Below are 27,937 nucleotides of genomic sequence, written 5' to 3'. Positions count from 1 at the left end.
GATTGGGGGCAGGAGGAGAAGGGGATGACAGAGGATGAGATGGCTGGATGGCATCGCTGACTCAATGGATGTGAGTCTGAGTGAACTCCGGGAGTTTGTGATGGACAGGGAGGCCTGGCATGCTGCGATTCATGGGGTCGCAAAGAGTCGGATACGACTGAGCGACTGATCTGATCTGATCTGTTCCCTCCATCCGCCCTGGAAGTCTTCCTACCCCAGTTCATCTGGTGAGTCTTACCCACCTGTCAGTAACTCGGCTCAGATGATCTTTCTACAGGGATGCCCGTCCCTGACCCAGAATAGGATGGATTCCCTTGCCAGGGCAGTCCTACATAAGTATCACTTTGCAATGCTTATAGAAAGAAAGTGAAAGTGAAGTCGCTCAGTCGAGTCCGACTCTTTGCGACCCCATGGACGGTAGCCTGCCAGGCTCCTCTGTCCCTGGGATCGCAATGCTTATGGAGGGAGAAAAAGCTGTCCTCCACCTGGTCCCTGGCTGGGTTTGAAAATTTTGCTGACAAAGACAGATCAACAGGAAGAAAAGCATTACAGACTTATTTTAACCTAAGTTTTAGGTGACACAGGAGACTTCATAAGGAAGTGAAGTCCCAGAGAAACAGCTGTGTACTTTACTGCGAGGTGTGATGACGAGCGGACAGTCTAGAGGACCGGGAGAGGGGGACCAGCGTGAGGTTAGGTGTAGCACACTGGAGGCAATTTAGCAAGTCTTGTTTATCAAGATTCTTCCGAGTTTCCCTTCGTCTTCAGAGATAAGGATGTTCCTGTCGTCCTGGAATGTGAAGGGCATCTCTCACCTGAGGGATTTATGATTGGTTTTTGGGAAGAAGGTCAGCATGACCTTCTGATTCCTTCTGTTTTCTCAAAATCTTTTCTTCAGTTTATTGGTGGCATAATTTGGGATAGCGCGTCCTGAACCACATCACACACTTGGAAGAACTCGTTTAATCTTTCCCGTTACACTGTGCATTCCACTAGGGCAGAAGCCTGGTTCTCAACCTTTGCACCTAGCACTGCGCGTCTTGCATGTACGGGGGCCTCAGTAAGTACTGGTCTCTAAGTGAAAATTTTCCATCAGGAATTCCAGTGCCTCCCTGGCCTCCAAATTTATTACTCTTTAATTCGCTAATACAGGAAACATGTATGTATGTAACTCGACCATGTTAACAGCATCTTGCTATAGTGGGGCACGTTCACAGGCAAGTAAAACACACAACTTCTCTCGGCGCTGGAGACAATTATTCAAGTTGTATTCATCTTTCATTCCAATCACTCAATTAGGGCACGTCCCTTGTTGGCAGATTCGTAAGAAAAGTAACTGTTTTCCAGCGAGTGTCCTCAGGTGACCTGTCTAGACGTGCCCGGGAAAAACAGTCCAACACTCGCCTAACCCCCAAAGTAATGTCTGATGCGCGGGGCACGTGGCACCGCCCACGAAACGCGCAGAGGGGAGCGGTGCCTGCCGGCGGGGCGCCGGTCGCAGGCTCGGGTGGGCCGCGCTGCCCTGGGACCGCGGCGAGGGCCAGGCCGCCGGGTCCGCCGGCCGGCAGGGGGCGCGCGCGCCCCGGGCCCCGCGCCGCCCGCCCTGCCGCGCTCGCTTGCCGCCCGGCCGCACATGTGTTTCTGTTTTGTGTTGTAGCATTTGTTCTGGAAGCTCGTATTTACATTTTAAGTGTATCTGGTGAGTGGGTTGGAGCCCTCGTCTGGGCCGGGGAGAAAAAAAAGCCCTTCGGTTCGTCTTTTAGCCTCGCCTCTTCCTTTTTCTGTCCGGTTTCTCATTACTCTGAGCAGGTAGGGGCTGAAAATGAAATCGACAGCGATCAGTTTGTGGGGTCTGGGAAAGTTTGTTGGGTTTTTTTTTTTTTTCCTCTTTTTTTTTTTTAAAGAGGAGAAATGGTAAAAAAAAAAATGGGGAAGGGGGATGGGGGAATTGAATGAATAAAAAGGGAAAGAAGGCGGATCCACGTGGTTTAATCGGAGACAGACAGAGATCCCATTGTTCAAAATCAATAAAAAAAAAAAAAAAAAAAAAAGGGCAGACAGGGCTGAGGCGCGGGGACGCTGGGGAAGGTAGCGGCGGAGCCGGCCACTCGGCAGCTGGGATCGGGGGACCGGCCGAGCCGCACGCTCGGGGAGGGGCTGGGAGACAGGAGAGCACCATTAAAGTTATTATTTTTCGTGTCTGCGAGCAGGTGTTTGGGGCTGGGGGCCGGCTTTATTCGCGCCGCTCCTCACTTCTCCGCGGGGGACAGCCCCCCCACCCCGAGGGGTTCGGCTCCTTAGGGCCGGAGGTCGGAACCCCCTGGCTGGAGCAGAATTGGGGATTCAGGCGGGCGGTGAAGAGAAGCGCATTTGAGTGGGCTTGGGGAGGGGGTCGCGGAGACAAAAGCAGCAGGTGGGGCCGCCAGAGAGGGGTAAGCTCCTTCACCCCCCAGGTGCCGAAAGGGGACCTCTGAAGTGCCCCGAAGCCTTCTGTAATGAAAACCTGGTGGACCAGAGACTCCCTTTTTCTCTCCCATTACTTTTTTGGGCACCGGGCTGCAATTAGGATGCGATGTGGGCAAAGCTAACTTGAGGATGGGCCTTGGGGGCTTCCCATTTATTTGTTCTTTGCTTGAGCGGATTGCAGTCGGAGACCTGGGCTCCCGTGCGGGATTCCCCGGAGGCGGCGCGATTTCCTCCGGGCTCGCCCCCTCTCCGCCCGCCCCGTGGCCGCCACTTCGGGGCGGGCAGGGGAGGAAGTGGAGGCCGCGGGCTCGGCTGGCTCCCCTCCCCCCGCGCGCTTTATAACCCGTCCATTGTGCGCCGCTGCCCCGTGTCTCCTCCAGCGCGACCATGCCCAGGAAGAAGGCGGCGGCGGCCTGGGAGGAGCCGAGCTCGGGCAACGGCACGGCCCGTGCGGGGCCCAGGAAGCGCGGCGGCCCGGCCGGCAGGAAGCGCGAGCGGCCGGAGCGCTGCAGCAGCAGCAGCGGCGGGGGCAGCAGCGGCGACGAGGACGGCCTGGAGCTCGACGGGGCCCCCGGCGGGGGAAAGCGCGCGGCGCGGCCCGCGGCGACCAAGGCTGGCGGCGCGGCCGCGGTCATCACCGAGCCCGAGCACACCAAGGAGCGCGTCGTGAGTGCGGGGCCGAGCCGGGGGGGCGGCGGGCGGGGGCCGCGGCGCGTCACCGCGCGTCCCGGCCGGGGGCGGCGGGGCCGGCGCAGGCCGCGGGCTGAATCATCGCCGCCGCCGCCGCGCAACAAAAGGGCGCGGGCCGGGGCCTACCCGACCGCGCGGCCGTTGGCCGTTGGGGCGCGCGCCCCGGGCCGGCGGGGGAGGGGCGGCCGGAGCCCGCCCGCGGGGGTCAGGGCCCCGCCCCCGGCGCCGCGCCCGCGGACGCCCTCCGCCTCCCCCGCGCGCCGGGAAGGGGACTTCTGCAAGTTGTCTCCGGCCGGAGGCGCGCGCGGGGCGCGGAGGCGCGCGCCCTCGGCCGTCCCCGGGCCCCCGCGGCCGCCGGGCAGCCCGGGTGCTGCGGGAGGGGTCCCGTCTGCGCTCCCGGGGCGCGGCGATCCTCGCCGGGGCTTTGAGGTTCCCGCCGCCTCGGCTCCGGCGCTCCGGGGGGGCGGGGCCTGACGGCCTCGGCGCATGCCCCGTGCGGCTCCGCGCGGTCTCGCGCCGGCGGGGGTGGCGGGCTCCGGGGCCCGGCGCGAGGGCGCATGCTCTGGAGAGCCCTCCCCCTCCCCGAGGTCGGGAAGAGGTCCCCCCCCCGCCCCCCCCAGAGGTGTCTGAGCTTTGTTCGTCGCTTGTGGTCATGGTCAGAGGGCCCGGGCGCTCCGTGTGGGCTCTGCACAGGGTTCTCCTCCACCTCCCGTGGCCTGAATGGGCTTTAATTTGCTCGTTAGAGTTGGATCTTCCAATCTTAGTTAAGGTTGTGACCAGTCCATGTGCCTGCAAAACCTTGCAGAGCCATAGATCTTAATCTGGTGTCAGGGGGACATGTGTTTAGGGAGAGGGCCAAAGCTTTCAGCAGATGCTCGGATAACTCCAAATAGTGCGAACTTGCACTTGGGCTATAGAGTCACGGTCTGGAGGAATCCTTTTCTCAGTCCCAACCAGCGTGATTTTCCCCAGGGAAGCTCAGGCAGTATTTAAATGGTTAACAACCGTGCCCTTCTAGGTCCACTTTATAGGTGAGGAAATTGGGGCACAGAGTCTGAGGGCCTGACCCAAGATCACATGGAGCTAGATTTCCACTGGGCTCAGGGTTTTTTTCTCCTGATGTCATCCTTAACACCTCTGCAGATTGTGAAGAGACGCTCTGTAAGTGCCATCTCGTCAGAAGGGTCAGTGTGTTGGATGGTGGAGGAGGGTGATGAAATGTGTCACCTCGGCTTGGGGACCAGCCCAGGCCAATGTGTTGAGAAAAGGAGCACAGGGACAAGCATGACCCTCTGTGCGGGACTCTGGACATTTTTCCCTCCAGCCCGGAGGGAGCGGAAGTGAAGGGCCAGTGCTTCCAGTGGAAACAGTGGGCGTTTCAGAGCAGTGAGTTTAGTTATCCCGAAGTAGGGGATTCTTACCCTGCTGCTGAGACTGACCCCAGGAGGCAGTCATGGGGAGAGCATGTGCAGTGAGCTGGCCAGCACCCCGTCCTCGGCTCAGGGCACGCAAGAGACTGAGGGTCCGACGAGGGATACTCCTCAGTGTTTCATAGCTCAGCCTTTAAGTTCCTTTTAGCATCAGTTGGTCCAAGGTCAAGGCCAGGGCCAGGCTGCCCCCATTGCATTCCCAGTGCCTTGCCATACGTGGGCACAGCCCCTCTCTTGGGTGTGTTCCTGGACTCCAGGGCAAGCACCCAGGAAGCAGCCCTGGGAATCCAGTCTGCTTCTGCAGGCCAGCGACCGTCCTCAGCTCGTTTCAGAAGGAGGCTTTTTACTGAGATTTTCACAAGCCTCGCTGCCTTCCAGGACTTTTGGAAAGAGGTTTGCGTGAGGGCAGCTGCCAGGAGTTGTCTGAAGCCATGCTGCCTTCAGTTAACAAAGCTGCAGATGTTGGGTTTGTGAAAGATAAACCTCAAATACTAATATGGTTGAGGGACGGAGTCACCTTGAGGAGAAGCTGTGTGTATAAAACATTCTTAGCATTTCAGTCTCGGAAAATGCTCTCTCCGAGGACCTCAGGTTTCTATGTGGCTGTATCAGATGAGCATTCTCCGATCCTCCAGTGTCGGTGCAGCCTGAATTCCCTGTGAACTTCACAACCCTGTAGGTAAAGTGAGCAGCCTTGGGTGACTCCTGGAAGACAGCTGAGTGTCGCCAGCTGTCCAGGTCTTTGTAGTTCGTCCAGCGTTGGGTTGCTCAGGTTTTGTGGACCCTGAGACAACTCTGCCTCATCTGAAAGGACCAGATAGATGCAGCTGAAAACTGAGCTTGGAGCCTGTTTCGGTTGATAGCCCACTAGGGAGCTGCTGCTGGCCTGTCTCTGAATGGTCTTCCCTCTGCCGGGAGCGGCAGCTTTCTCAGTGGATGTATGTTCCCGGCTGACTCTCAGTCTTGTAAACACGCTTCTTGTACAAGGGCAGTAAACGTCGTGTTGGACAGAAACCCCACTCTGTTGACTGAGGAAGCTCAGTACGTGTGTCTGCCGTGGCCGTTCTTCCGCGGCCCACAAAATGTCACCCATCCTGGTGGGAGACTGTTCTCCCAGCTTTTCTACCACGTGATCTATAGGCACTGGCAGCATGGCTGCTGATGGCAGCTAAAAACCAGTTTCGGCCCCACGGTGAAGGCCGGTTACACCTGGGCGGCCCGGGACCCTCTGGGGCTCACAGCCCTGGCAGCTGTCCTTGGGGTGCCCTGCGTGGAGCCCTTCCACGTCTGGGGTCCCCCACGAGTGTGCAGGTTCAGCTCTGTGGCAAAGAGGAACCTGGGCTGTGATCTTTAAGGGATGTTAGAGGAGTTCCAGTCCGTACTTGAATCTTTTATTTCATGTCATGTGAAGGGAAGAATGGAATAATAAAGAAATAAGGATAGGCAGCCTACAGCAGAGAGTTAGGTAGACAATACAACATTTCGTGTGAATGTTGTATTAACCCTAACCGTGAATGTTGTATTCATGGGCCATGAGGCCCATGGCATTAAAAACCCAGACGAAGTACCGCTCACCCTCCTTCCAGGACCACTGACCCTGGAGGAGACACAGCTGACCAGTTCACCAAGGATTCTCACAGAGCACCTTGTGTTCCCCCGAAGGCTTGGGGGTTTGTGTAAATGCTCAGCTGGCTCAGTGGCCACTCATGCAGCTGCTGGCACCTCCAGGGCACGGGAGACACTTCTGCCCAGGGTGATGGCGCTAGTTCTGGAGGACTGCAGGTCCTACAGCGGCTGCCAGCGCCGTGGCCTGTTAGTGTGTCGAGCGGACGTGGTATGGAGCAGTTTACCGGTCTCTGCCCGCCTAGGGGGTCATGGGCAATTCCGGTCTCTTCTGTCCACTGTTCTGGCCTGATAGCTCATTCCATGGTGCTTAGGTTCATCCCGAGTCTCTGCTACCCCTCCACGTGGACCTGAGAAACAGTGGAGAGCAAGTTGGTAATGAAGGCAGAGACCCGGGGCTGCTGCATCCATGGGGGCTTGATGGTCTCCTGATGCTGTTGGTCTCCTGCAGTAGACCTGCAATGTTCCAGCCAGGGCTGCCGGTTAAACAAAGAAGGAGAGATAACTGGGGGAAACTCGGCTCCCGTTCAAGTAATCGGAGTCTGGCTGCTGTGGGGTGGACTACCCCAGCTAAGGTCATTCTCTGAATAATTGAAATGTGGCAGAGTCGCTCTGCAGCCCTGGCTGCTTCGTGGCCCTTTGCATGCAGACGGCAGATGGACTGCCTGCCTCCAGCCCCTGCACGTGGCCAGGCCAGCGAGCACGATGGGATTGGGGCGGGGGGTGCCTGTGACGTCAGGTTAGGTCACAGAGTTCCCCAAGAAGTGGAATCCGGCCCCCCGCCCCCACCACACACACGCTGGGCTGCCAGGACGCCTTGCCAGGGCGGTCAGCGCATAGGGTTAGATGACTGGAGTTGCAGCTGTTTGGTTTGTTTCTTCTCAAAGCCTTCCAAGAACTTCTCTAAACTGAAGGAAAACCCCTTCTTTGCCTTTAATGCCCTGGGACGATGATGGCGTGGAGGATGAGAGCAGAACAGGAAGTAACTGCTCCCCTGGCCTGCGTGGAGCCGAGTGGAGACTCAGAAGTGATTCTGACAAACGGTTGGCCTTAATGAGTGTACCGGGCCGATCTCAGAGTGAATCCAAGGCGGGACTGGACAGTAGCCTCTTGAAGCGGCACGTGCTCCCCCGACGGTGGGCGCCTAGCCCTCAGGACAGAGGTGTGCTGGCCCACAGCCCCTGGCTCTGGGCCAGGAGCGAGGACAGGCCCGCCCAGCCCGCCCGCCCTTCCTCCCTGCAGTGGAGCCCTGGACCCAGGGCGCTGCTGTGGCCAGGAGCGCCCAGGGAGGGTGGGGAGGCGCCGGGCCCCAGGGTACAGGTGCACGTGTGGCTCGCCGCGCTCATGTTGGGAAGGTGCCGCCTTGGCCCCGAGGACAGTGGCTTTAACGCGCTCCCTGCGTACCGTGGCAGGCCTCTTGCAGACACCTGTGTGGCAATCTGCAGAGCCGAGAGGGCGAATGTCATTTGGCTGCTTTTGCAGTATTTAGCCAAAGAGATCTTAAAGAGAAATCAAAGGATAACGCCGAGCCTGGGCTAGACTGGTGAGTTGCTGGGCGCTCACCAGTTTCCACTGGGAAAGCGATGGCTGTGCCAGGCCCCTCTGTCTGCTGTGCAGGCCTCTGGGGGCAAGCATTCATGTTGCATTATTACTGTTATCTTGGTTGCTGCTGTCGTTGGACAGGTGTGGGAAGTTAGAAGCAGCACTGCAAGCTAATTTTCCCCCCTCTCTCTCTCTCTCTAGAAACTTGAAGGGTCTAAGTGCAAAGGGCAGCTTCTGATTTTTGGGGCGACCAACTGGGACTTGATTGGTCGAAAAGAAGTGCCTAAACAACAAGGTGAGAACCGCGTCTAGAGCCGGAGGCGCTCACCACCCTGGTGCTCCCCACGTGCGTCACCGCCCGGGTGCTCCCCGCGTGCGTGTCCAGCGTGGTTCTGCCCGAGTGCTCCCCGCGTGCGTCACCTTCTGGGTGCTCCCCGCGTGCGTCACCGCCCGAGTGCTCCCCGCGTGCGTGTCCAGCATGGTTCCGCCCGAGTGCTCCCCGCGTGCGTGTCCAGCGTGGTTCCGCCCGAGTGCTCCCCGTGTGCGTGTGTCCAGCGTGGTTCTGCCTGAGTGCTCCCCGCGAGCGTGTGTCCAGCGTGGTTCTGGTGTGCCTAAACAACAAGGTGAGAACCGTGTCTAGAGCTGGAGGCGCTCACCGCCCGAGTGCTCCCCGCGTGCATCACCGCCCGAGTGCTCCCCGCGTGCGTGTCCAATGTGGTTCCGCCCGAGTGCTCCCCGTGTGCGTGTGTCCAGCGTGGTGCCGCCCGAGTGCTCCCCGCGTGCGTGTCCGGTGTGGTTCCGCCCGAGTGCTCCCCGTGTGCGTGTGTCCAGTGTGGTTCCGCCTGAGTGCTCCCCGCGTGCGTGTCCAGTGTGGTTCCGCCCGAGTTCTCCCCGTGTGCGTGTGTCCAGCTTGGTTCTGGTGTGCCTAAACAACAAGGTATGAACCGTGTCTGGAACTGGAAGGCACTGTCACCGACTGAGTGCTCCCCGCGTGCATGTGTCCAGTGTGGTTCTGATGGCCGCCGCCAGGTAGGTGCTGTTTACAGAGGCACTCAGAGAGGCCACATGATTGGCCCAGGCCACACAGCCACTCTGTGATGGGACTGGGTTTGAACCCAGGTCTTCAGCAGGACTCTCACTTGGGCACAACTCTGGTTTTGATAATTCTGTTGAGGTAAAAATATAAATATTAGCCTCAGATAAGCATTGATACTTTTTTCCCGTTTTTCTTTCCATGTCACTTGGCTTCATTAAAACGGAGAGGCTGGTGCTGTGGAATGTCAAAGTGTCCTCAACATGGGTCGCATGTCAAATGTCAAACTTGATAGACATTTCAGAAGAGCTCATGTTTCTTTGCAGACTGCCAAATGGTTGCAGAAACGGGTTTGACAGAATAAGGAACAATCTGGAGTTGGGAGTGGAAAGGTCCCAAGAAGTATCTTGGTCCCCAAATGGTTTTTGAAAGGTGGTGTCTTTCCTTGGGATGAATACCAGCCCGTCCAAGAGGAGTGAGGCTGGCGCTTTGCCATGTCTTATGGCTTCTTGATTTCACTTGGAAAGATTCCCAAAGTACTTTCCAGCATTGCCCAGTGAACAAATATTTGCACGCTGACACTCCCTGGGGCCTCAGGGCAGGCATTGGAGATCATCTTAGTCCATGAAAACAGCAGGCGGGGGCTTTGGTGACTCAGGGTCCAGCTGAGTTAGAAATGGGTTTGAGCCACTTCCCTGTTGGGGCCAGCGCCCAGCCTTCAGGACCCAGCTGTCTGGGCCCGAGCTGCCTGGTGGCTGGTGGCACCTGGCGCCTCTCCCGGGGCGTGACAGCATCAGTCCCCCTGCCAGCTCCTGTGCAGGTGCTGCATTTTCTCGAAGCTGCTCTGTAAATGAGAGGCCTGTGTTTGCGACTAGAGACGCTCGGGGCCCTGAGTAGGAAGTAGATTCCAGAGGGGAGCCCTTGGCAGAGCAGGGCAGCGTCTGGTTTGGGAATAGCGCCCTGCTCGGCCTCGCTCTAAGAGTGCCTTTTTGTCTTCTCCCAGGCCTACCTTTGCTTCCCAAATGTTTCTCCCTCTGAATGAAACAAAGAAAATTTTTAAGTGTTTGCGTGTCTTTCGGCTGCCATGAACTTTCCAGTGGACATGAAGGGAAGGGAGGGGGAAATAGGTTTCCCACCTGTGCCAAACCTCAAGGGAAGGAGGGTCTCACCGCCTGCCCCAGCCTCCCCCCAGCAAAGCGGCCTCCCGTCCAGAGCCCATCTGCCCTCGGGTACGCATCGCTGGGCCTCAGACAGGCAGCTGCTTCCTCCCTTTTCAAGACGGCACAGGGATGGCGTGCTCCCCGACTCGGCCTGGGCCCGGGCATTAGTGAGCTCCAGCCTGGCCCGCTTGCCTGGCCCGCTGCATTGCCTTTCATTGGGAGGCCCTGAGAACTCCTGCCTCTCACGAACTGATAACCTCTTGGCCTCTGACACTTGTGGAGCTCAGCCAGAGAAGACGCTCTGGCAGATCAGACCTTCCACCAACCGTGAGGGTCCGTTTAGGGCCATTGGGTCGGCCGTGGTGCCCCGGCCCTGTGTGTTGTCCACAGACATGGTGCCCAGCACTCACGCCACCGTGATGAGCCGCCCTCAGCACAGGCGTGAAGGCTGTTGTTTCCAATGTGCTTTTCCCAGGAAGTTGCTGGGTCTCCTCTCACCTTCTAGTAGTAGAGCAGTGTTTGCAGGTGGAGAAGCCCAGGGGGTCCTGAGTCGTGCTGGAGAACTTCCCACTGTTGTGGGACCCTGCCCGTGTGACTCCCCTGGAGAAGGAAACGGCAACCCACTGCAGTGTTTCTTTTCTGGAAAATCCCATGGATAGGAGCCTGGCGGGCTGTAGCCCGCAGGGTCACAGTCAGACTGAGCACACACACGCCACATGCTGTGGAAGTGAAAGCTGGTTGCAGTCATGTCCAACTCCCTGCAGCTCCACGGACTGCAGCCTGCCCCTCTGTCCACGGATTCCCCGGGCACGAGTACCGGGTGGGTTGCCCCGCGCCCGAGGCCCCGTGTGAGTGCATGAGAGGCTGGCCTGGCGCCCTCTGCTGGCGGGGCGCTCGGCGCGGGGACTGACTGGGCCCGCGAACAGACTCCCCCTGGAGCCAGGTGCACGACGGCCAAGTCGACCTTTCAGTCAGTTCCTGCCTCCAGGTCAGTCTGACACGGTTGGTTTGGCAGCAGCTAGAAGAAGATGGCAACCCACTCGAGTGTTCTTGCCTGGAGAATCCCAGGGACGGGGGAGCCGGGTGGGCTGCCGTCCATGGCGTCGCACAGAGTCGGACACGACTGAAGCGACGCAGCAGCAGCAGCAGTATTTCATGAAAGTCACCACAGGCCTAGAAACGAGCTCGCTTTTCTGCCTGAGCGCCTCCAGTTGAGAGAATTAGGCCAGAAGTTGGCCACACCCTGTCCACTAGGAAGGCGAAGTGGGGCTGTGAAGGGGGCCTTGTGCCTGGAGCAGCACGTGGGGCGCGCTCAGGGCAGGAAGCAGGGAGGTGAAGGAGGCTCAGTCCGCGCTGGCGCGGAAGGGCCGAGCTGGAAGGGGCCTGTGGGCAGGGAGGGCCTCCCAGCGCAGGCTGCGGGGTGGACGGGAGGGAGACGCGGGTCTGCAAGCCCCGGGCTGCGGGAGGAGGGCGCTTGTCTTTGGTCGGCAGCAGCGTCCCGGGCGAGGCAGGGCCAGAGACGCGAGCCGTGTCCTGACGGCCGCCCTGGAGCCCCCGAGGGGGTATTGGAGGGGGGAGGGGGTGGTGACCCAAGGGCGGCTCTCCCATCAGTTGAGCTCTGGGGGTGTTTGACGCGCGGTCCTTTGCTCCCCGCAGCTGCTTACCGCAACCTGGGTCAGAACCTGTGGGGGCCCCACAGGTATGGGTGCCTGTCGGGGGTCCGGGTGCGGACGGTGGTTTCGGGGTCGTGCGCCGCGCACAGCCTCCTCATCACCACGGAAGGGAAGCTGTGGAGCTGGGGTAAGTACCTGGGGTCGCGGTAACTCACGGAGGGGGTCGCCGGGGGGCTCGCGTCCTCCGTCCCCTGGGTGAAGACCCTCAGCTGCCCCTGCTCTTGTGTGTCCTCTTCCCGACGCCCAGCCAGCCTGCCCCCAGAGCACGCCACTGGTCTCTGCCCTCCTGCCCCCGCTTTCTCGGAATCCTCTTCTTTAAGCAGCCCTCTCCCGAACGTTCTGCCTGAACCTGCAGCTTTCTGAGATCGAGGGGCCTAGAACTGAATCCTATTTTATTTTAGGCTTGCGGTCCCCCCCAGCACCCAGCACAGTATGACGTAGACCTCTGTTCCTGCCACTTTAAATGCCACCAGCTTTTACATCCGCCACGCGGTGACACAGCCCGAGTCTCTGCTGGGCTGTTCCGCAGTTTCTTATTCCGTTTGCCCAGAGAGTTGAGTTAACTCTCCTGAAGTCATCTGCTATCACTGCTCCTGGCCTCCCTGGCCTGGGTGCGGGGGGAACTGTCCCTGGGTCTTCACCTCCCTCATTTCAGGGTCCCCTGCCAGGGGGCTTCCGTGCCAAGTGCCGGATCCCTCTTGCAGATCCTTCGTGCAGGCTCTGGCTGAGGCTCTGTCTCCTCCACGCCCTCTGCTGGCTCTGGGACTCTTCTTTCCGCGGGGGGTGTTGGCATTGATCCTCACCCTTTGTTTCTGGCCCTTTGGCTAGCTTTGAGTCCATATGACTGCATTTTTATTTTGGGCTGTTTGAACCATTTTTTACAATTTCATGAGCGGCTGTACCAAAGTCCAAATACATTAACATCTGTTGTCTTCCCTGCACTCTGCTAATTTTGTGATTCTGTTGGAAAAAAGCTAAGCAGCGTGTCTGGCCCAAATTTAAACTTTGTAGTTTCTTGGTGACACAGTGGCACTGCACGATTGCCATTCTCTCCCGGGGGTACCGAGGTCTCTCCCCCAGCGCCCTCCTCCCGGGGGGCACCGAGGTCTCTCTCCCCCAGCGCCCTCCGGGGGGCACCGAGGTCTCTCCCCCAGCGCCCTCCTCCCAGGGGGCACTGAGGTCTCTCCCCCAGCGCCCTCTGGGGGGCACCGAGGTCTCTCTCCCCCAGCACCCTCCTCCCGGGGGGCACCGAGGTCTCTCCCCCAGCGCCCTCCTCCTGCTCACTGTCCCCAGCTCTGGGTGCAGCCTTATGTGTCGGGGTCCCCAACGTCAGGTGTCTTTATTTCTCATCTTTCTGCTGAATTTCACTCGTGGTGTTTCTGAAAATGTGCCCTCTCTTGACCCTGTGGGCAGAGAATGATTGTAAAAGATGTGCATCTGACCTGGCCCCAGAACCCAGCCGTGTCCCATGAGCACACTTGTCACTGTGGGGCGGGGCAGGGCCGGGGGGACAAGCTACAGGGGGTGTCCCGAGGCCTGGGAAGGTCCCGGGCCCAGTCCAGCGCCCGGGAGCATTGGTGCAGGGCCCTGGAACTCACGGGGTCTGCACGTGCCGGCCACCCGGGCCCCTCGTGTTTGTAGAGGAATTGCGCCCCGGCGTGTTCCCGCCTTTCAGTGAACTTGGGCAGTTTCCACTTGACCTGGTGTCCCTCTGCCCTCCTGGAGCCTGTGATCAGAGCCCGAGGATGGTTTTCCTCTCGTAGTGGCAGCCAGTCACCCCTTCTTGAGCCCCGTCCAGGCCAGTTGGGGCTCGCCTTTGTGGCTTTCCTCGCCCTCTTTCATGACTGCAAGGTCAGAGTTCATTGTTGGGAAAGGATATGGAAACCTCCCACGGTTTCCAAATTGCCTGGCTTTCTGGCCCCATAAAATCTCCCAAAATGTTTATTTACAAGTGTGGTTCTTAGAGAGACCTGGGAGAGGCCCACCAAGCTGTTTAGATTTGGAACTACTGTGACCTGAGTTGAAAACTTAGGGAAGGTGAAGGGCAGGCCAGCCTTCTGGTCCACCCAGCCCTCCCTGTTCCCTTGGAGCTGAAAGGCTCTGTTAGGGGCTGGATGTGGGTGTTGTGCTCAGTCATGGGAGACTTTATGACCCCAGGGACTGTAGCCCGCCAGGTTCTTCTGTCCATGGGATTTTAAAGGCAAGAATACTGGGGTGGGTTGCTATGCCCTCCTCCAGGGAATCTTCTCAACCCAGGGATCGATCCTGCGTCTCCTGAATTAGCAGGCGGATTCTTCACCACTGTGCCACCTGGGAAGCCCTGGGGGCTGTGCAGTGCAGGGGGCGGGGGCTGTGCAGTGCAGGGGGCCGGGCAGGGCCCAGCCTCCTGGAGCCTTCCTGCCCCGATTCCATGCCAGCACAGCCAGCCAGAGGTGGAGGTGGACCCGTGTCCAGGAGAGCCTGTGTTCAGAGCTCTGTGTTCTGGCCTTGGGCCCTTGCTGGGGTTCACATGGCTCAGGGTCCTGTGAAGGCTGACCAGCAGGAGGTGGGGTTGGAGAGGAGAGAAGTGCGGGGTCTATGGTAGATGCCCGGAGCACTGCGGGAGTCAGACTCCTGTGAGGCAGGTGTTACTGTCTTAAAATACCTTGGAGTGGAGCGGATGAAGGGATTGGCGTCTGGCAGGAACGGGGAGAAGCGAGAGCTGTGAGTTTCCATGAGCTTGTCTGCTCGTGTGTGACGTCCTGGCTGAACCTGCTTTATATCATTTCCCTGGAGGACAGAGCTGACGAAAATGCCAGGATGGGTCCTAGCCCTGCCCCAGAAAAGAGGGTCAGAGCAGGTGAGGTGGTGGCTGGTGGCTGCCCGCAGAGGTGACTCTAGGGACAGCTCTGCACATCTTACCTGGTCACCCAACCCAACCCCACCCGGCAGCCTTGAAAGGCTGGCATTGCCTGCAGAGCTGGGCTTGCTGTCACCCGGCTCTCAGCTGTAGGTTTGGAGGGCGCCTTTTGGGAGACCCCGACTCGCCCTGCAGCTGCTCTGGCTGCCCTGTCTCCTCCTTCCCACTGTATCTGTCCTGCTCCTGACCCACAGGGCGAAATGAGAAGGGGCAGCTGGGCCACGGCGACACCAAGAGAGTTGAAGCCCCCAGACTCGTCGAGGGGCTCAGCCACGAGGTGATCGTGTCTGCGGCGTGTGGGAGGAACCACACCTTGGCCTTGACGGGTAAGGAAGGGCCACTTCCCTCCAAATGGGGTCAGAGGCCAAATAGTCCAGCTGGGTTGGGGGTGGCGCTGCCCCCTTGACTCACTGTCACGATCGTAAGGATGTCCAGGGAGCCTGGTGGGCAGCTTCTCAAGGCATCATGAGCCACACCCACGGGTGTCAGTGGCCAAAGCTATGGGAGGGTCTGTGCCGGGCAGTGGTTCTGCTCTGAGGTGTCCATCCCACACCCTTGTGGAAAATTGTCTCACTTGCGTTCTTCCTGGCAAAGGAGCTGTTTTTCTGATTTTAGAGTCTTTGATTCTCAGTCTTGTTCAGGGTCCTCAGCATTGTTTTCCCTTTGCTAACGATGTCGTTCTCTCCTTCCAGAAACGGGCTCCGTGTTTGCCTTTGGAGAGAACAAGATGGGGCAGCTGGGCCTCGGCAACCAGACCGACGCCGTCCCCAGCCCCGCGCAGGTGCTGCCCGCGCCCCACCTTCAGGGCCTTTGCTTCTCTTTGTTTCGGGGGTGGGTTTTCGAGGGGAAGATCAGGCATCTCTCCCCCTTGTTTGAGTTGCTGGCTCCTTTCTAAAAGCAAGGTCTCCATGCTTTTGAGTGGATCGGGTTTAATAGACAGCCACAGTTGAAGAACGCCCTAGAAACAGTTTTTTATTCTGACTGGAAATAATTTGTTCCAGGGGCCTGTTTGAAGCCTGTTCTGCTCTGCAGTGAGAATTGTTCCATGGATGTGATTTGTCTTTGTCTGAAAATACTTTTGAGTTTTGACCTCATAACAAGTGACTTGCCAGGTGCTCAGCACACAAATAGGTTAGGCCATCTCTTGTTCCTGAAAAACTCTGGAGTCAGCTGGGGGCTGGGATTTATACCTAAATATTGAACTTCTGCCGTAAGGCAGCAGGAGGCTTGTTAGTATCTTTGAGGGGAGGGACTTTGACGTCTTAGTCTTAAAAAGAGACCTTGGACAAACAGACCTGTCGTTTGGAGGATTTTTGAAATGTTTTGTCAGCCATTTGCTCTGCAGTGGGATGAGATGGTTTCAGAGTGAGCCGGGCCGGGTCAGAGCCCGAGGCTCAGCGCCCCCTCCCAGTCTCATCGCCTTTCCCTACGATTTCCTGCAGTGCTGACACTCCTCGCCCCCTGGTTCCTCCAGTCTGGCTTCCCCAGGCTGATTAGTTTGCAATAGAGAGTCTTAAGCGCTTTGTCAGATTTGTGTCCAAACCCCATGTTAAATTAGTCAGGGCCTTTGCTGTCTTCTACTTCCTAATTTCAAACCATTACATTTCCTATTCACACTTTCAATTAAGGCTAATTAGCAAGCAGCTTTTACGGTAGTAAAAAAGAGTGTAAACCAGTTCATTTTACTGGTTAGTAGTAATGCTTATGAAAGCTTTTCTTTTAGTCGCCTAACATCCGAGGTGGTGAGTGGAGGGAAATCTGTGGACTAAATGTGATTATAGCTTCTGTTTTCTTGTACCCTCTTGCCCACACCCCCAGTCAGTTGAATTCAGCGTTCACTGGGCACTAGAAGGTGTGAGGCACGATGTTAGACATTTTGAGGGTTAGAGAGGCCCAGCGGCATGGTTTGCCCATCTGTGAACGGATTCTGTACTGCGTGTGTTTTTACATATGTGCAAAGCCTTGCCTTCAGCGTTGTGGCATTGTGGAGTCCATTAGAAATCCTTAGTAGCCTAGTAATTGTTTCACACCAACCTGTGGAGACTTTATCAATCTTTAAAAAAAAAAAATATGTCTGCAAGTCTGCTGTCTTTTCTTTTCAGATAATGTACAACGGCCAGCCAATTACCAAGATGGCCTGTGGGGCTGAATTCAGTATGATAATGGACTGCAAAGGAAACCTCTATTCCTTTGGGTGCCCTGAATATGGTCAGCTGGGTATGCAAGTACATTTTTAAAAAGCTCTGTAATATAACTGTATGTTTAGAACCAGCAGTCAGCGCGGGGCTGCACACACATGGTAGAGATGTGGGTAATTGATCGCAGATAATGGCCTTGATCCATTACGTGGATGTCCCGTTTGTGGAGCAGCTGTCGTAACTCAGGGGCTGCGGAGTCTGACGGGGACTTGCCTTAATGAAAGTCAGGGCGTGAGTCTGTCCAAGGATTTTTTTCTCATTTGGGAATTCATTTTTGTATAAAAGGATTTCAAGGTTTTGCTTTTCTTTTCCTTATCAATTTTTAATCAAACCTCTGTTCATTCATTTTCATGTTTAAAGATTTGCCTTTATCAAAAGTGAGGAACTTACACAAGAGTAAGGTTGTTTTGAGCGCCCTGGCCTGGGCCACTGTTTCAGGTATACGGAAGAGCCAAAGTCATTTCAAAGTAGGATTCCCTTCCGGATTTTCACCCCTAAACAGAAGGGATGAAGCTGACTCGCATTTCACTGAGTAGAAAAGTCAAACGCAGAAGGAGCCGGCAGTGAGTGGCGGGCCTCCGTGCTCGCTCCCCGGCGCCTCCCAGCCCCGCGCGCGCGGGCGGCGCGGGCGCCCCCTGCTGGCCGCGCGGCCCGCGCGCAGGCTCCGCGCCCGGCCGGCCGGGGCTGCCGGGCTCCGCGTCCCCGGGCGCGCGGATGCGAGGCGGCATAAATAGACTCGGAACAGCGCCTTTGTGAAACTAAATATACCTTAGTCAGAAGTGAGAGAGCAGGAACAGCCCCGTGCACACGCCTCTTGGTTGCCAGGGAGTTGCCAGAGCCTGCCGGAGAAACCTTCTCCGTGGCCGTGGGTGCCGGTGCTGGCCGGCGAGGCGCCGGAAGTGAGCCTCCGGCCTGCTTCCGGGACCGCCGCCTGGCTCCGCTGGGCAGCCGGCTCTTCGGGCGGCCGGCGGGCAGCTGCTCCCTCGGGGATGCGAGGCGCCCTTGGCGACGGCGATGGCGGCTGCCGTTGAAACGTCAGCGGGTCCCGGGCGGCGCGGATGCCTAGACTCCCGGGCTTGGTACCCTCGCTGGAGGGGCCCTGCGGGACTGGCCTCGTTTGTGTCTGGAGCCCGTTAGTCCTAACTCCCCAGCTTGCTGGAGAACAAGCCCTCAGGCCCGTTGTCTGAACCCACGGTGGTCTCGGGGAGTTAGAGCTTGAGTTGCGCGCTGTGCACGCGCCCCCGCGACAGACTTCCTGGGTCAGCGCAGCAGAGACGACAGCGTGCCTGGTTCTGACAGCCACTCTAGTATGTGGGGTCGCTGGGGACGGGTTGGCCTTTCTGGCCCGTGGAGGCCCCCGGAGGCCCCAGCGTGGGCACGGAGCAGACCAGCCTGTGGGTATGAGAGCCTCCCGCGTGTCTGGCCCCAGCCCAGCCTTAGCCACGCAGACAGAGGGGTTTTCACAAATCTCCCTGTTAGGGACCGTGCCCTTGGGTGTTTCTTATTCTGATTTCTGTTCATTTTTTAAAGTAACTGCTTTCAACCCACAATATCAATTCCATGCCCTGGACATGCCTCAGATAGGAGGATGCTACCTTGGCTGACCAAAGTCCCCGTGAGGCCCGGCTAGACTGGACAGGTGCCCTGCACTCTGGTCCCTGCTGACTGATGGCTACCTCTGTGGTCACTGCAGGACACAACTCGGACGGCAAGTTCATTGCCCGGGCGCAGCGGATAGAGTATGACTGCGAGCTAGTGCCCCGGCGTGTGGCCATCTTCATCGAGAAGACAAAAGACGGCCAGATCTTGCCCGTCCCGAATGTGGTGGTGCGGGATGTGGCCTGCGGCGCTAACCACACGGTAAGGCTTCAGTGCTTCTCACCTCAGTGGAGACCCTGGGCTTTGCAAAGCAAATAACGGCCCCTGGCCGCCTGGAGGGCGCACACCCTCGGATGTCTGGGGGCATCATTTTCACCTGCCAGCTTCTGCATGGCGTCCACAGACGGGGCCGAGTGGACTGACTTTAGCTTGGGGTCAAACCCTTCAAACAGAAGGGTTTTCTGTTTCTATCTTTAGTCTTCTGTCTTTCCAGGTTGATGGTATCTCAGGGCGTTGAATGGGTTCAGGCACTGAGGGTGTTTACTTACACGTCAATTCGGATCAAGGCGATGAAATGTGTGTGTGTGCGTCTTTTTATCTCAGTTGCCTGCAAATGGCTGAGCGTCGGACTTGGGGCTTGTCTTCCTTGTCCTGCTGAGCGTTGAGGAACGGGTCAGTCTCTGTATGTGGGCAGCTGGCTGCGTGACCTCAGGACTGGGCGGTCTCAGTCCCTTCACGTCCAGTGCTGCTGCTCGCACAGCGTGTCAGAAGAAGCGGATCGTACTCACGCCTCTGACCTCAAATCATGTTTATGGGCTCTACATTTACACGATCCAAACACCAGACGTCAAGGAGACGGGAGAGAGGAAGATGGATTTTTAATTGCAGTGTGGCTGGGTGATCGCGTTGTGCTTGTTCATGCTTTCCAGCAGAGGGGTCGTACGCGTTCCGTGTTCTTTTCTGTATTCCTCCCCATGAGGGTTTGCTACAGGACACCGGATGTAGTTCCCTGCGCTGCAGCAGGACCTTTCTGGCTGTCTCCTTGGTGTGTGTCTGCTAACCCAGACTGGGAATTTACTTCCCTGCCCCCCACTTCCCCTGTGGTCGCTGTGAGTTTGCTCTCTTGGTCTGTCAGCCTGCTTCTGTTTCATAAATGAGCTGCTTTTCGTTGTGTTCTGGACCAGTGATGCCCTGTGGCTTTCCCTTCCTGACTTGGTCTCACTTCCTGTGATGGCCTCCAGGCCCCTCCGGCCGCTGCAGACGACAGTCCTGCTTTGATGCTGAGTCGTAGTCCGTAGCGTTTGTATCCTTTTTTTTTCCAGAAGAGGAATTGGTGTTTTAATTTAAAAATTTTTTTAACTTATTTAATCTTACACTGGAGTGTAGCCGGTTAACAGTGTTCTGTTCATCTCAGGGGCATTCTCCCCTAAACTCCCCTCCCGTCCAGGCTGCCACGCAAACACCTCGTTTGCCCGTTCGTCTTCCGTGTTGTCCATTCGGCTTCCGTGTTGTCCATTCAGCTTCCGTGTTGTCCATTCAGCTTCTGTGTTATCCATTCGTCTTCCGTGTTGTCCATCCAGCTTCCGCGTCTTGCCTGTTGTAAGGAATGCTACGGTGAACGTTGGGGTGCACGTGAAGATGGGTTAAATTGTGACTTGTCACCACGCGCACTGCGCCTTGGCCAGGTGGACATCAGCTGTGTGATGTGAACCCACCTGAAGAAGGATGCAAGGTGGGCAGGGCTCTTCCTCGGGGCTCTGTCTGCAGTTGAGTCAGGGCTGAAAGAGGAAGTGGAGTGCGGCGGCCTGCTCTAGAGACATCACTGAAATGGGGAAAGGGGAAGGCTTACACCTTGAGTAGCCGTGTCTTAGGGACATCACTGAAATGGGGAAGGGGAAGGCTCACACCTTGAATAGCCGTGTCTTAGGGACATCACTGAAATGGGGAAGGGGAAGGCTTACACCTTGAGTAGCCGTGTCTTAGGGACATCACTGAAATGGGGAAGGGGGAGGCTTACACCTTGAATAGCCGTGTCTTAGGGACATCACTGAAATGGGGAGGGGGAAGCCTTACACCTTGAATAGCCGTGTCTTAGGGACATCACTGAAATGGGAAGGGGGAGGCTTACACCTTGAATAGCCGTGTCTTAGGGACATCACTGAAATGGGAAGGGGGAGGCTTACACCTTGAATAGCCGTGTCTTAGGGACATCACTGAAATGGGAAGGGGGAGGCTTACACCTTGAATAGCCGTGTCTTAGGGACATCACTGAAATGGGAAGGGGGAAGCCTTATACCTTGAATAGCCGTGTCTTAGGGACATCACTGAAATGGGGAAGGGGAAGGCTCACACCTTGAATAGCCATGTCTTAGGGACATCACTGAAATGGGGAGGGGGAAGCCTTACACCTTGAATAGCCGTGTCTTAGGGACATCACTGAAATGGGAAGGGGGGAGGCTTACACCTTGAGTAGCCGTGTCTTAGGGACATCACTGAAATGGGGAAGGGGAAGGCTCACACCTTGAATAGCCATGTCTTAGGGACATCACTGAAATGGGAAGGGGGAGGCTTACACCTTGAATAGCCGTGTCTTAGGGACATCACTGAAATGGGGAAGGGGAAGGCTCACACCTTGAATAGCCGTGTCTTAGGGACATCACTGAAATGGGAAGGGGAAGGCTCACACCTTGAATAGCCGTGTCTTAGGGACATCACTGAAATGGGAAGGGGGAGGCTTACACCTTGAATAGCCGTGTCTTAGGGACATCACTGAAATGGGAAGGGGGAGGCTTACACCTTGAATAGCCGTGTCTTAGGGACATCACTGAAATGGGAAGGGGGGAGGCTTACACCTTGAGTAGCCGTGTCTTAGGGACATCACTGAAATGGGGAAGGGGAAGGCTCACACCTTGAATAGCCATGTCTTAGGGACATCACTGAAATGGGAAGGGGGAGGCTTACACCTTGAATAGCCGTGTCTTAGGGACATCACTGAAATGGGGAAGGGGAAGGCTCACACCTTGAATAGCCGTGTCTTAGGGACATCACTGAAATGGGAAGGGGAAGGCTCACACCTTGAATAGCCGTGTCTTAGGGACATCACTGAAATGGGAAGGGGGAGGCTTACAACCTTGAATAGCCGTGTCTTAGGGACATCACTGAAATGGGGAAGGGGAAGGCTCACACCTTGAATAGCCGTGTCTTAGGGACATCACTGAAATGGGAAGGGGAAGGCTCACACCTTGAATAGCCGTGTCTTAGGAACGGCCGAGGAAGCAGTAGGCGTCCTGGCTGTGCCCCCTGCTGCTGGCGGGCCCCTCCCCTGTCCGAGGCAGGCAGGGGTCGCCTCGCTGTGTCTGCCCTGGGCCCTCGGCCACGGCCGCAGACTCGCAGAGCAGCAGCCCCCTGTGCGTCCCATCCCAGCGCTGTGCTTTGTCCCTCCTGCAGCTGGTCCTGGACTCCCAGAAGCGGGTCTTCTCCTGGGGCTTCGGAGGCTACGGCCGGCTGGGCCACGCCGAGCAGAAGGACGAGATGGTCCCTCGACTGGTGAAGCTGTTCGACTTCCCGGGGCGTGGGGCGTCCCAGATCTACGCTGGCTACACCTGCTCCTTCGCCGTCAGTGAAGTAGGTCAGTGATTCCTTGTCTGGGCCTTGGGAGGATGGCGTCCAGAGTCCCGGTTTCCCTGCCTGGCTGCGTGCTCCACTGGGGAGACCAGTGGCCGTGGCCTCTGCCGTGTTTGAGACCAGGGACCTGATTTCGTCAACCGCCCGGGCTCTTTGGCCAAAGCTCTCTGTGGTCCCTCGTGCCTCGCGGGTCCCCTTCCTCTCCTCCTCTCGTTGATGCTGCTGAGATGAGGAGGCGCTCAGCTCCTGGGATGACGGTGACAGTGGGCGTGTTTCTCTTTCCCAGGTGGTCTGTTTTTCTGGGGGGCCACCAACACGTCCCGGGAGTCCACCATGTACCCGAAGGCTGTGCAGGACCTCTGTGGCTGGAGAATCCGGAGCCTAGCTTGTGGGTACGTGACCGTATCTCCCGTAAGCGGGACGTCTGCCCCTGCCTTGGGCATGTTGGACACGCACAGGAGGTGCCCTGTTCCTAGAGGGCTCCTCTCTTCCACTGGGGTGTCAGGTGCCCCGAATTCCGGAGTCTGGAGGGGAGGGACTCTGCTCAGAGCAAGGGGCGTTGGGAGGTCCTTGGACCTGCCGCTGCAGAAAGTCACTGAGGGTTTCACTTTTCAAAGTTGATGTGCTCTATCCATGGTGCAGGTTCAAAATCCTGTTTAGTTAGGACATTTTAAGTTACTGTGATACAGTGGGACTGAGAAAGTGATTTTAAGTCGGTGGTTTTCTGTTTATTTTGAGGGTACTTGTTGAGCTATGTAGCACTTCTTAGGGAGGAGTTTGGTGATGTCCGTCACCTGCCAGGTTTGGGGGAGGTGGCTCTGTGGTGGTTGGGTCGGTGTGGCTATAATCTGAAACCTGTGGCCCCACCCAGGTTCCTGTCCAGCAGGTTCCACCCCTTCGGAATGAGCTCTTCATCCTGGTTTGGGGTGTCTTCCTTTTCCCAGTGTGTTTGTTGCTCTGAAAGTGACCTCCTGCCCTAAGGGCCCAAGGACTAAGAGTGGGCATGGAGGGGAGATGGGGGCCCGTGTTTCCGGGCGCTGAGGGCTTCTCCTGTTTGGGTCTGCTCCAGACAGCGGCTTCAGGAGGCGCTCCCTGGCCCCATGCTGTGCTGGCGCAGATGGAGGCTTGGTGGGGCCAGCTGGGTTTATGCTGGTAGTTTCGCGCCCTTCAGGGAGCCCACGAAAGCGCCTGGGGCCGCTGGGTGGTGGGGTGCGGGGCTGGGCTGCTGGACGCCGGGCTGACGGCTGCGCCCGTTTGCAGGAAGAGCAGCATCATCGTGGCTGCGGACGAGAGCACGATCAGCTGGGGCCCCTCGCCGACCTTCGGGGAGCTGGTAAGCTGGCCCCTGCCTGGTGGGCAGAGCCCCGCTTGGGCTCCTGAGCCGCCTCCTGAAAATGCGCAGAAAGGAGGTGTGTGCGTGTGTGGGTCCGTGTCCTTGTAGCATGCAGGTCTGAGGTGTCGCTTCAGCTTTCAAAGATCAGGTGCTTTTTTGAAAGTCCTTTCTGGCCACATTGTTAGTGGAAACTGGGAAGTTCTAGGTCCTATTTCCCCTCACATTGTGTAAACGGTACTTGTGGGATGACGCGATAGGAGAGAGGCTGGTTGCTCTTCACTCTCCCCAAGAGGGTTTCAAGCTACAGGATCAGCGTGTCCTCCTAAACCGTGGGCCCAGCGGTGACCATGTATCCAGTCTTCCTGGTTTCCAGCCTATGAGGTCATTTGGGGACATTGTTCCCTCATTTTTCCCAATAAGTTTGTCTGTGTTCCTGCTTTTAACCTCAGTTACTGGACTGATTAACCTTCCCCACACACTTGGTCTTCTCACCCAGAGCTTCTGGGCGTGATGAGTTCCGAACTTTCAACGTCTTCATCAAGAACAGCTGGGCCGGGGCTCACCCTGACGCCTGCCTGTCCTCGTGGTTTGATCATCAGCCTGGCTCTTGTGTTTCCTGCTGGAAACGAGGCCTGTTTCCTATCCCCCTGCCATGGGTGTGGGGCAATGGGGTGCTTCTCGACCCCTGTGCCATCTCCAGGGCCGGTGACCTTGAACATGCTGGAACCTTGAAAGCGATGAGAACCTGGCCCAGTCTTTACGGGCTGTTCTTAGAGATGTCCCTAGCATCTGTCAGAAATAGACTCTGAGTATCGATTTGGAGACTTGGAGGGAACAAGGTGGACTTTGGGGGCAGCCTCTCAGAGTTGAGGAGCCCGTGTGGCCCTTGGCTGGTGGCAGAGGAAGCTGGCCCTCCGTGGGGGCCCTTGTTGGAGCTGGGCTGGAAGGCCTTCACACCGTGGCACGTATTCTGTGCCCCCCCTGCTCCTCCATCCCCAGGCCCGGGCTGCCCCTCCGTCCCATGTCCTGGAGTCCCTGCTGATCGTGGACACAGGTGGGGAAGGGGACAGCCAGCACGTGCGGCCTAGGAGCCCTGAGGGCTGAGGCCACCTTTCCCCCGGGCTCACCGTGCTGCCGTCTGGGGACTCTCCCCAGAAGGGAGCAGAAACCCTACAGCTCACGTGTTTAGCACCTCGGTCCTGGGGTTAGGACAGGGCACCTGCTGGCGCCTAGGGGTGCCCGTTGCTGCCCAGGCCTGGCCTCGGGTCTGAGACGGCGGGGCTTAGCCACAGAGGCCCTGGGTCCATGGGAGGCCCAGGCAGGCTGCCTTGGTGCCCACTTGCCGGCTGGTGTGCACGAGCATCCCTCTCTTTGCCTCACCAGGGCTACGGGGACCACAAGCCCAAGTCTTCCACAGCAGCTCAGGAGGTGAAGACGCTTGACGGCATCTTCACAGAGCAAGTGAGTGGGGAGCCCTGGGGAGCAGGGAGAGAAGGTGGCCCAGGCCGCGCTCGTCTGCCTCTGCCCTCCGCACGCTGCCTGGTCTCGCCTGCCGTGTCCCTGTGCACCACTCTGGGGCTTTCTGGTGGGCGACCAGGCTGGCACAGAGGCGAGCCGCACTCACCCTGAGGGCCACCGGCCATGCCCAGCACAGCCAGTTCGCTCCAGTGTGGGCGCCTGCTCCTGTCTGCATCTTGCCTTCCCCCGAGGCTGTGGGGCAGGTGGCGGGGTGAGGCCCCTGCGGGCGCCAGCCCTTGTCACTGAGACGCGAGGGGCTTGTCCTTCCCACGAGGCAGGGCTGTGGTTCAGAGGGGCAGAGGGAGCCGCTGGCCTCTGCCGGCCGTCGGTGTCCAGGCCTGCTGGGGGGGCCCAGACGGTTGGAGGCGGTCTCGCCGACACTGGGGGTCCTCAGTCGGGGCCTTTTTGAGCTTTCCAAGGTGCTTCCGCTTTGACCTCTGTGCTGACCCCTGGCCAGCCTAGCTTCCCAGTGTCCCATGGTCAGCCTTGAGCTTGTCAACCCCAAACTCAGTGCGTGGCTGACGCGCCCTTGCCCACCCGGTGCCCGTGTCCCCCTAGGTGGCCATGGGCTACTCACACTCCTTGGTGATTGCAAGAGACGAAAGTGAGGCGGAGAAGGAGAAGATCAGGAAACTGCCAGAGTACAACCCCCGGACCCTCTGACGCCCCGGAGCCCCCACTCCACACCTCTCGCGGCAGCTGGCATGTCCACTTGCACTGGGACGGGAAGTCAAGCGAGGAATTTCAGAAGCAAAAGTTGACCGAAGGTGCATTTCTGTTAGACTCCCTGAGGCTCCGTTTTATAAGTGATTCAACGCCAACTACCTTTTCTGTATGCTTTCCAAAGTGGGTTTTTTTTTCCCCCTCCTTAATGTTTAATTAAAATATTTGCTCATAGTTGACTTACCATTCCTACGAAAGAGGCAGAAACTTTGAGCAATCTAGGCTTTTTTTTTTAGGCCCCCCTCTCCCCCACCCTGTACACTTCTCAAAAACACCCCTTTCCATTGTGGTGAGCATTGTGAGCCCAGCGGGTGCCGCCTGGCACAGGTCTCCACGTGCTCAGAAAACACATCGGCCGTGGGGGCAGCCCGGTTCCCGCGGTCCCCGCCGCCTTCCCGCTTCTCCTTCTAGACTGGCCGCGTGCGCTCTGCTCTTCCCCCGGCCGCCTGTAAGCCCGTTGCCTTTTGGCTGTGACATTAATAGAACCTGCCGTTTCCCCCCCGGTGGGGGCTCGTGGGTCTGTGTTTAGCCATTTATATCTACTTTAGGTGTCAGAGAAGTCCAAGTGAAAACCAGGTGATCATGGAACCAGTGGGGACTTGGGGGTGGACAGACGTGGTTCCAGAGCCGGGGTCGCCTCGCCAGTGCCTGCCGTCGGCGGCTGACCAGCAGGACAGTGCGTTCTGGAGTCCCCGCGGAGGAGGCTCATCCTCTGTGTCCCGGCCTTTATCGCCTTCGTGTTTCTGTGTTTATCCCGAGCCCCTGGCTGGATCCTGCTGGAACAGCCCAGTCTGTTTACGAGGCCCGGGTTCCTGCTCCATGAACCCAACTCGCTAGTCACATTTGCTTGGCTGTGCTACCAAATAGTTGGGATCGTGGAAGAAGTCCCCTTCCCCGAGTCAGCGCAGAGGCTGCGACCAGCTCCCCGCAAGTGCCCTGCGCACCAGCATGTCCCTGGCGCTGCCTGAGTTACGAGGTGCCTTTCCCGGAACCCTCCTCTTGCTCGGACCCGAGAGAGGCGGCGGCTGTGGCCAGGTTCTTGGTTTCGAGAGGGTCTGGACTGGTTTGGGTGCTTTAAAATAGCCGTTTAGGTCAGTGGTGCTTGTGGGGAGATGGGAGAGAGGTGCAGTGTGAGATTGGGTGGAAGGGAAAGTTCAATATTGGTCTTTTTTATTATTTTTTTTCTTTGCTTTGCTCTTGTTACCATTTTTGTCTCGATGTTAAAATGCCAAAAATGACTAGTCGTTGCTTTTCCTCTTCTCTTCCCTCCCGCCCCATCGCTCCTGACGGTGGCTCCCTCCTCCATGGGGATGTGGTCGCTCCTGTCCTGGCCAGTCCTGAGGCCTCGTGGCAGGAGGCCGGCCTGCACCTTTGCTAAGGTTTAGTCTGACTTCACGCTCGTCTCTGCCGTCTGTGTTTATAGTCCAGGGGAGAAGCTTCTGCAACTCCAGAGCTTCTGCTAAACTAACCTGATTGGTCCAAATCACCCTCTAACCACCATCTCTGACTCAAGCCTCCCCGCATAGAGCCCCTCAGTTTCCCCCGACAGAGCTCTTCCTGAAGCGGGCCTGGCGCCCGCGCTCCTGGACAGTGTGCGGCTCCCTGGGGCTGTGCGCCCACCCAGGTCCTGGCCCCTTGCCAGGGCTGGAGCAGGAAAGGGACGTCCCCTCCACATGAGGCTGCCCCGTTCTCTCCCAGTCACTGCTTGGAGCTCAGAATTGTAAAATGAACTTCCTAACTGGGAAAACCCTTTAGAACAGGGAACTGGGAGACAACTTGGCCCAGGGAGCGGGTGCGGCTCAGGAAGGAGACGTCGCGGAGCCTGGGTGTGAGGGGGAGCCCAGGAGGAGGAGGTGGTCCGGCTGAGGTGCCTGGTTTAGTGCTGTAACTGTCTTTTTTATATATATATTTCTCGGAGTAAACATTTTAAATAAACGGCATCGTTGTTTGCTCTGTTTCGGCTTCTGCATTTTTTTTTCAGTGGAACAATGAAGAGCACAGAAGTGCTTCCCAATGTGCCCCCCCGCAGCCCGCGCGCCCCACCCCCCTGCCGTCCCTGGAGGCTCCCAGTGACCCTCAGGGAGGCTTCAGGCCCCATTGGCCCAACTCAGCTGGCTAAGGGTGAGGCAGGGGAAGCTTCCTCGCCCCGCCTGCCTCCCCCGCCCTTCATAGGGAGCCCTGCAGATCCCCACCTGGCAGTGTGGCGAGCTGCCCACCAGGGGGCACCCTGTGGACTCTGTTCCGCCTGAGTTGACAGCTTCTCCAAGCCACCCGCCTTCCAACACCTTCCCTGAGATGCCAGCTGCTTTCTGTACTCAGATCAGCCCCTCCTGTCGGCCCCACCCCACTCCCAGTGTCTGGACTGCTTGGAGCTTCCAGGGGGCAGGGCGGGAGCAGCTGTGGTTAAACCTCAGCATCTTCGTGCT

General features: G+C 57.8%; 1 protein-coding gene across 3 annotated transcripts; it reads left to right on the top strand.

Annotated features, from left to right (window-relative positions):
- Positions 1-1,643: 1,643 nt before the first annotated feature.
- RCC2 (regulator of chromosome condensation 2) lies at positions 1,644-27,466 on the top strand. Of its 3 annotated transcripts, none has more exons than XM_086364270.1 (13): positions 1,644-1,699; positions 2,847-3,132; positions 7,953-8,046; positions 11,601-11,744; positions 14,711-14,842; positions 15,209-15,297; positions 16,619-16,733; positions 18,408-18,574; positions 21,761-21,941; positions 22,224-22,329; positions 23,198-23,270; positions 24,654-24,731; positions 25,347-27,466. In XM_086364270.1, the coding sequence occupies exons 2-13, from the start codon at positions 2,854-2,856 to the stop codon at positions 25,449-25,451; spliced, it is 1,563 nt and encodes a 520-aa protein (XP_086220396.1). In that variant the 5' UTR covers positions 1,644-1,699; positions 2,847-2,853; the 3' UTR covers positions 25,452-27,466. The 3 variants fall into 3 exon arrangements, with proteins under 3 accessions (XP_086220396.1, XP_086220387.1, XP_086220402.1); XM_086364261.1 differs by having other exon boundaries at positions 1,644-1,809; XM_086364276.1 differs by lacking the exon at positions 11,601-11,744 and having other exon boundaries at positions 1,644-1,809.
- The last annotated feature ends 471 nt before the right edge of the window (positions 27,467-27,937 follow it).

The sequence above is a fragment of the Bos grunniens genome, chromosome 2, assembly GCF_055505025.1.
Source record: "Bos grunniens cultivar Pamir isolate PY7600 chromosome 2, Bosgru_T2T1.0, whole genome shotgun sequence".
In the NCBI taxonomy this organism is placed as follows: domain Eukaryota; kingdom Metazoa; phylum Chordata; class Mammalia; order Artiodactyla; family Bovidae; genus Bos; species Bos grunniens.
The sequence above is the reverse complement of the archived record's forward strand: the minus strand, read 5'-3'. Positions and strand labels throughout refer to the sequence as shown.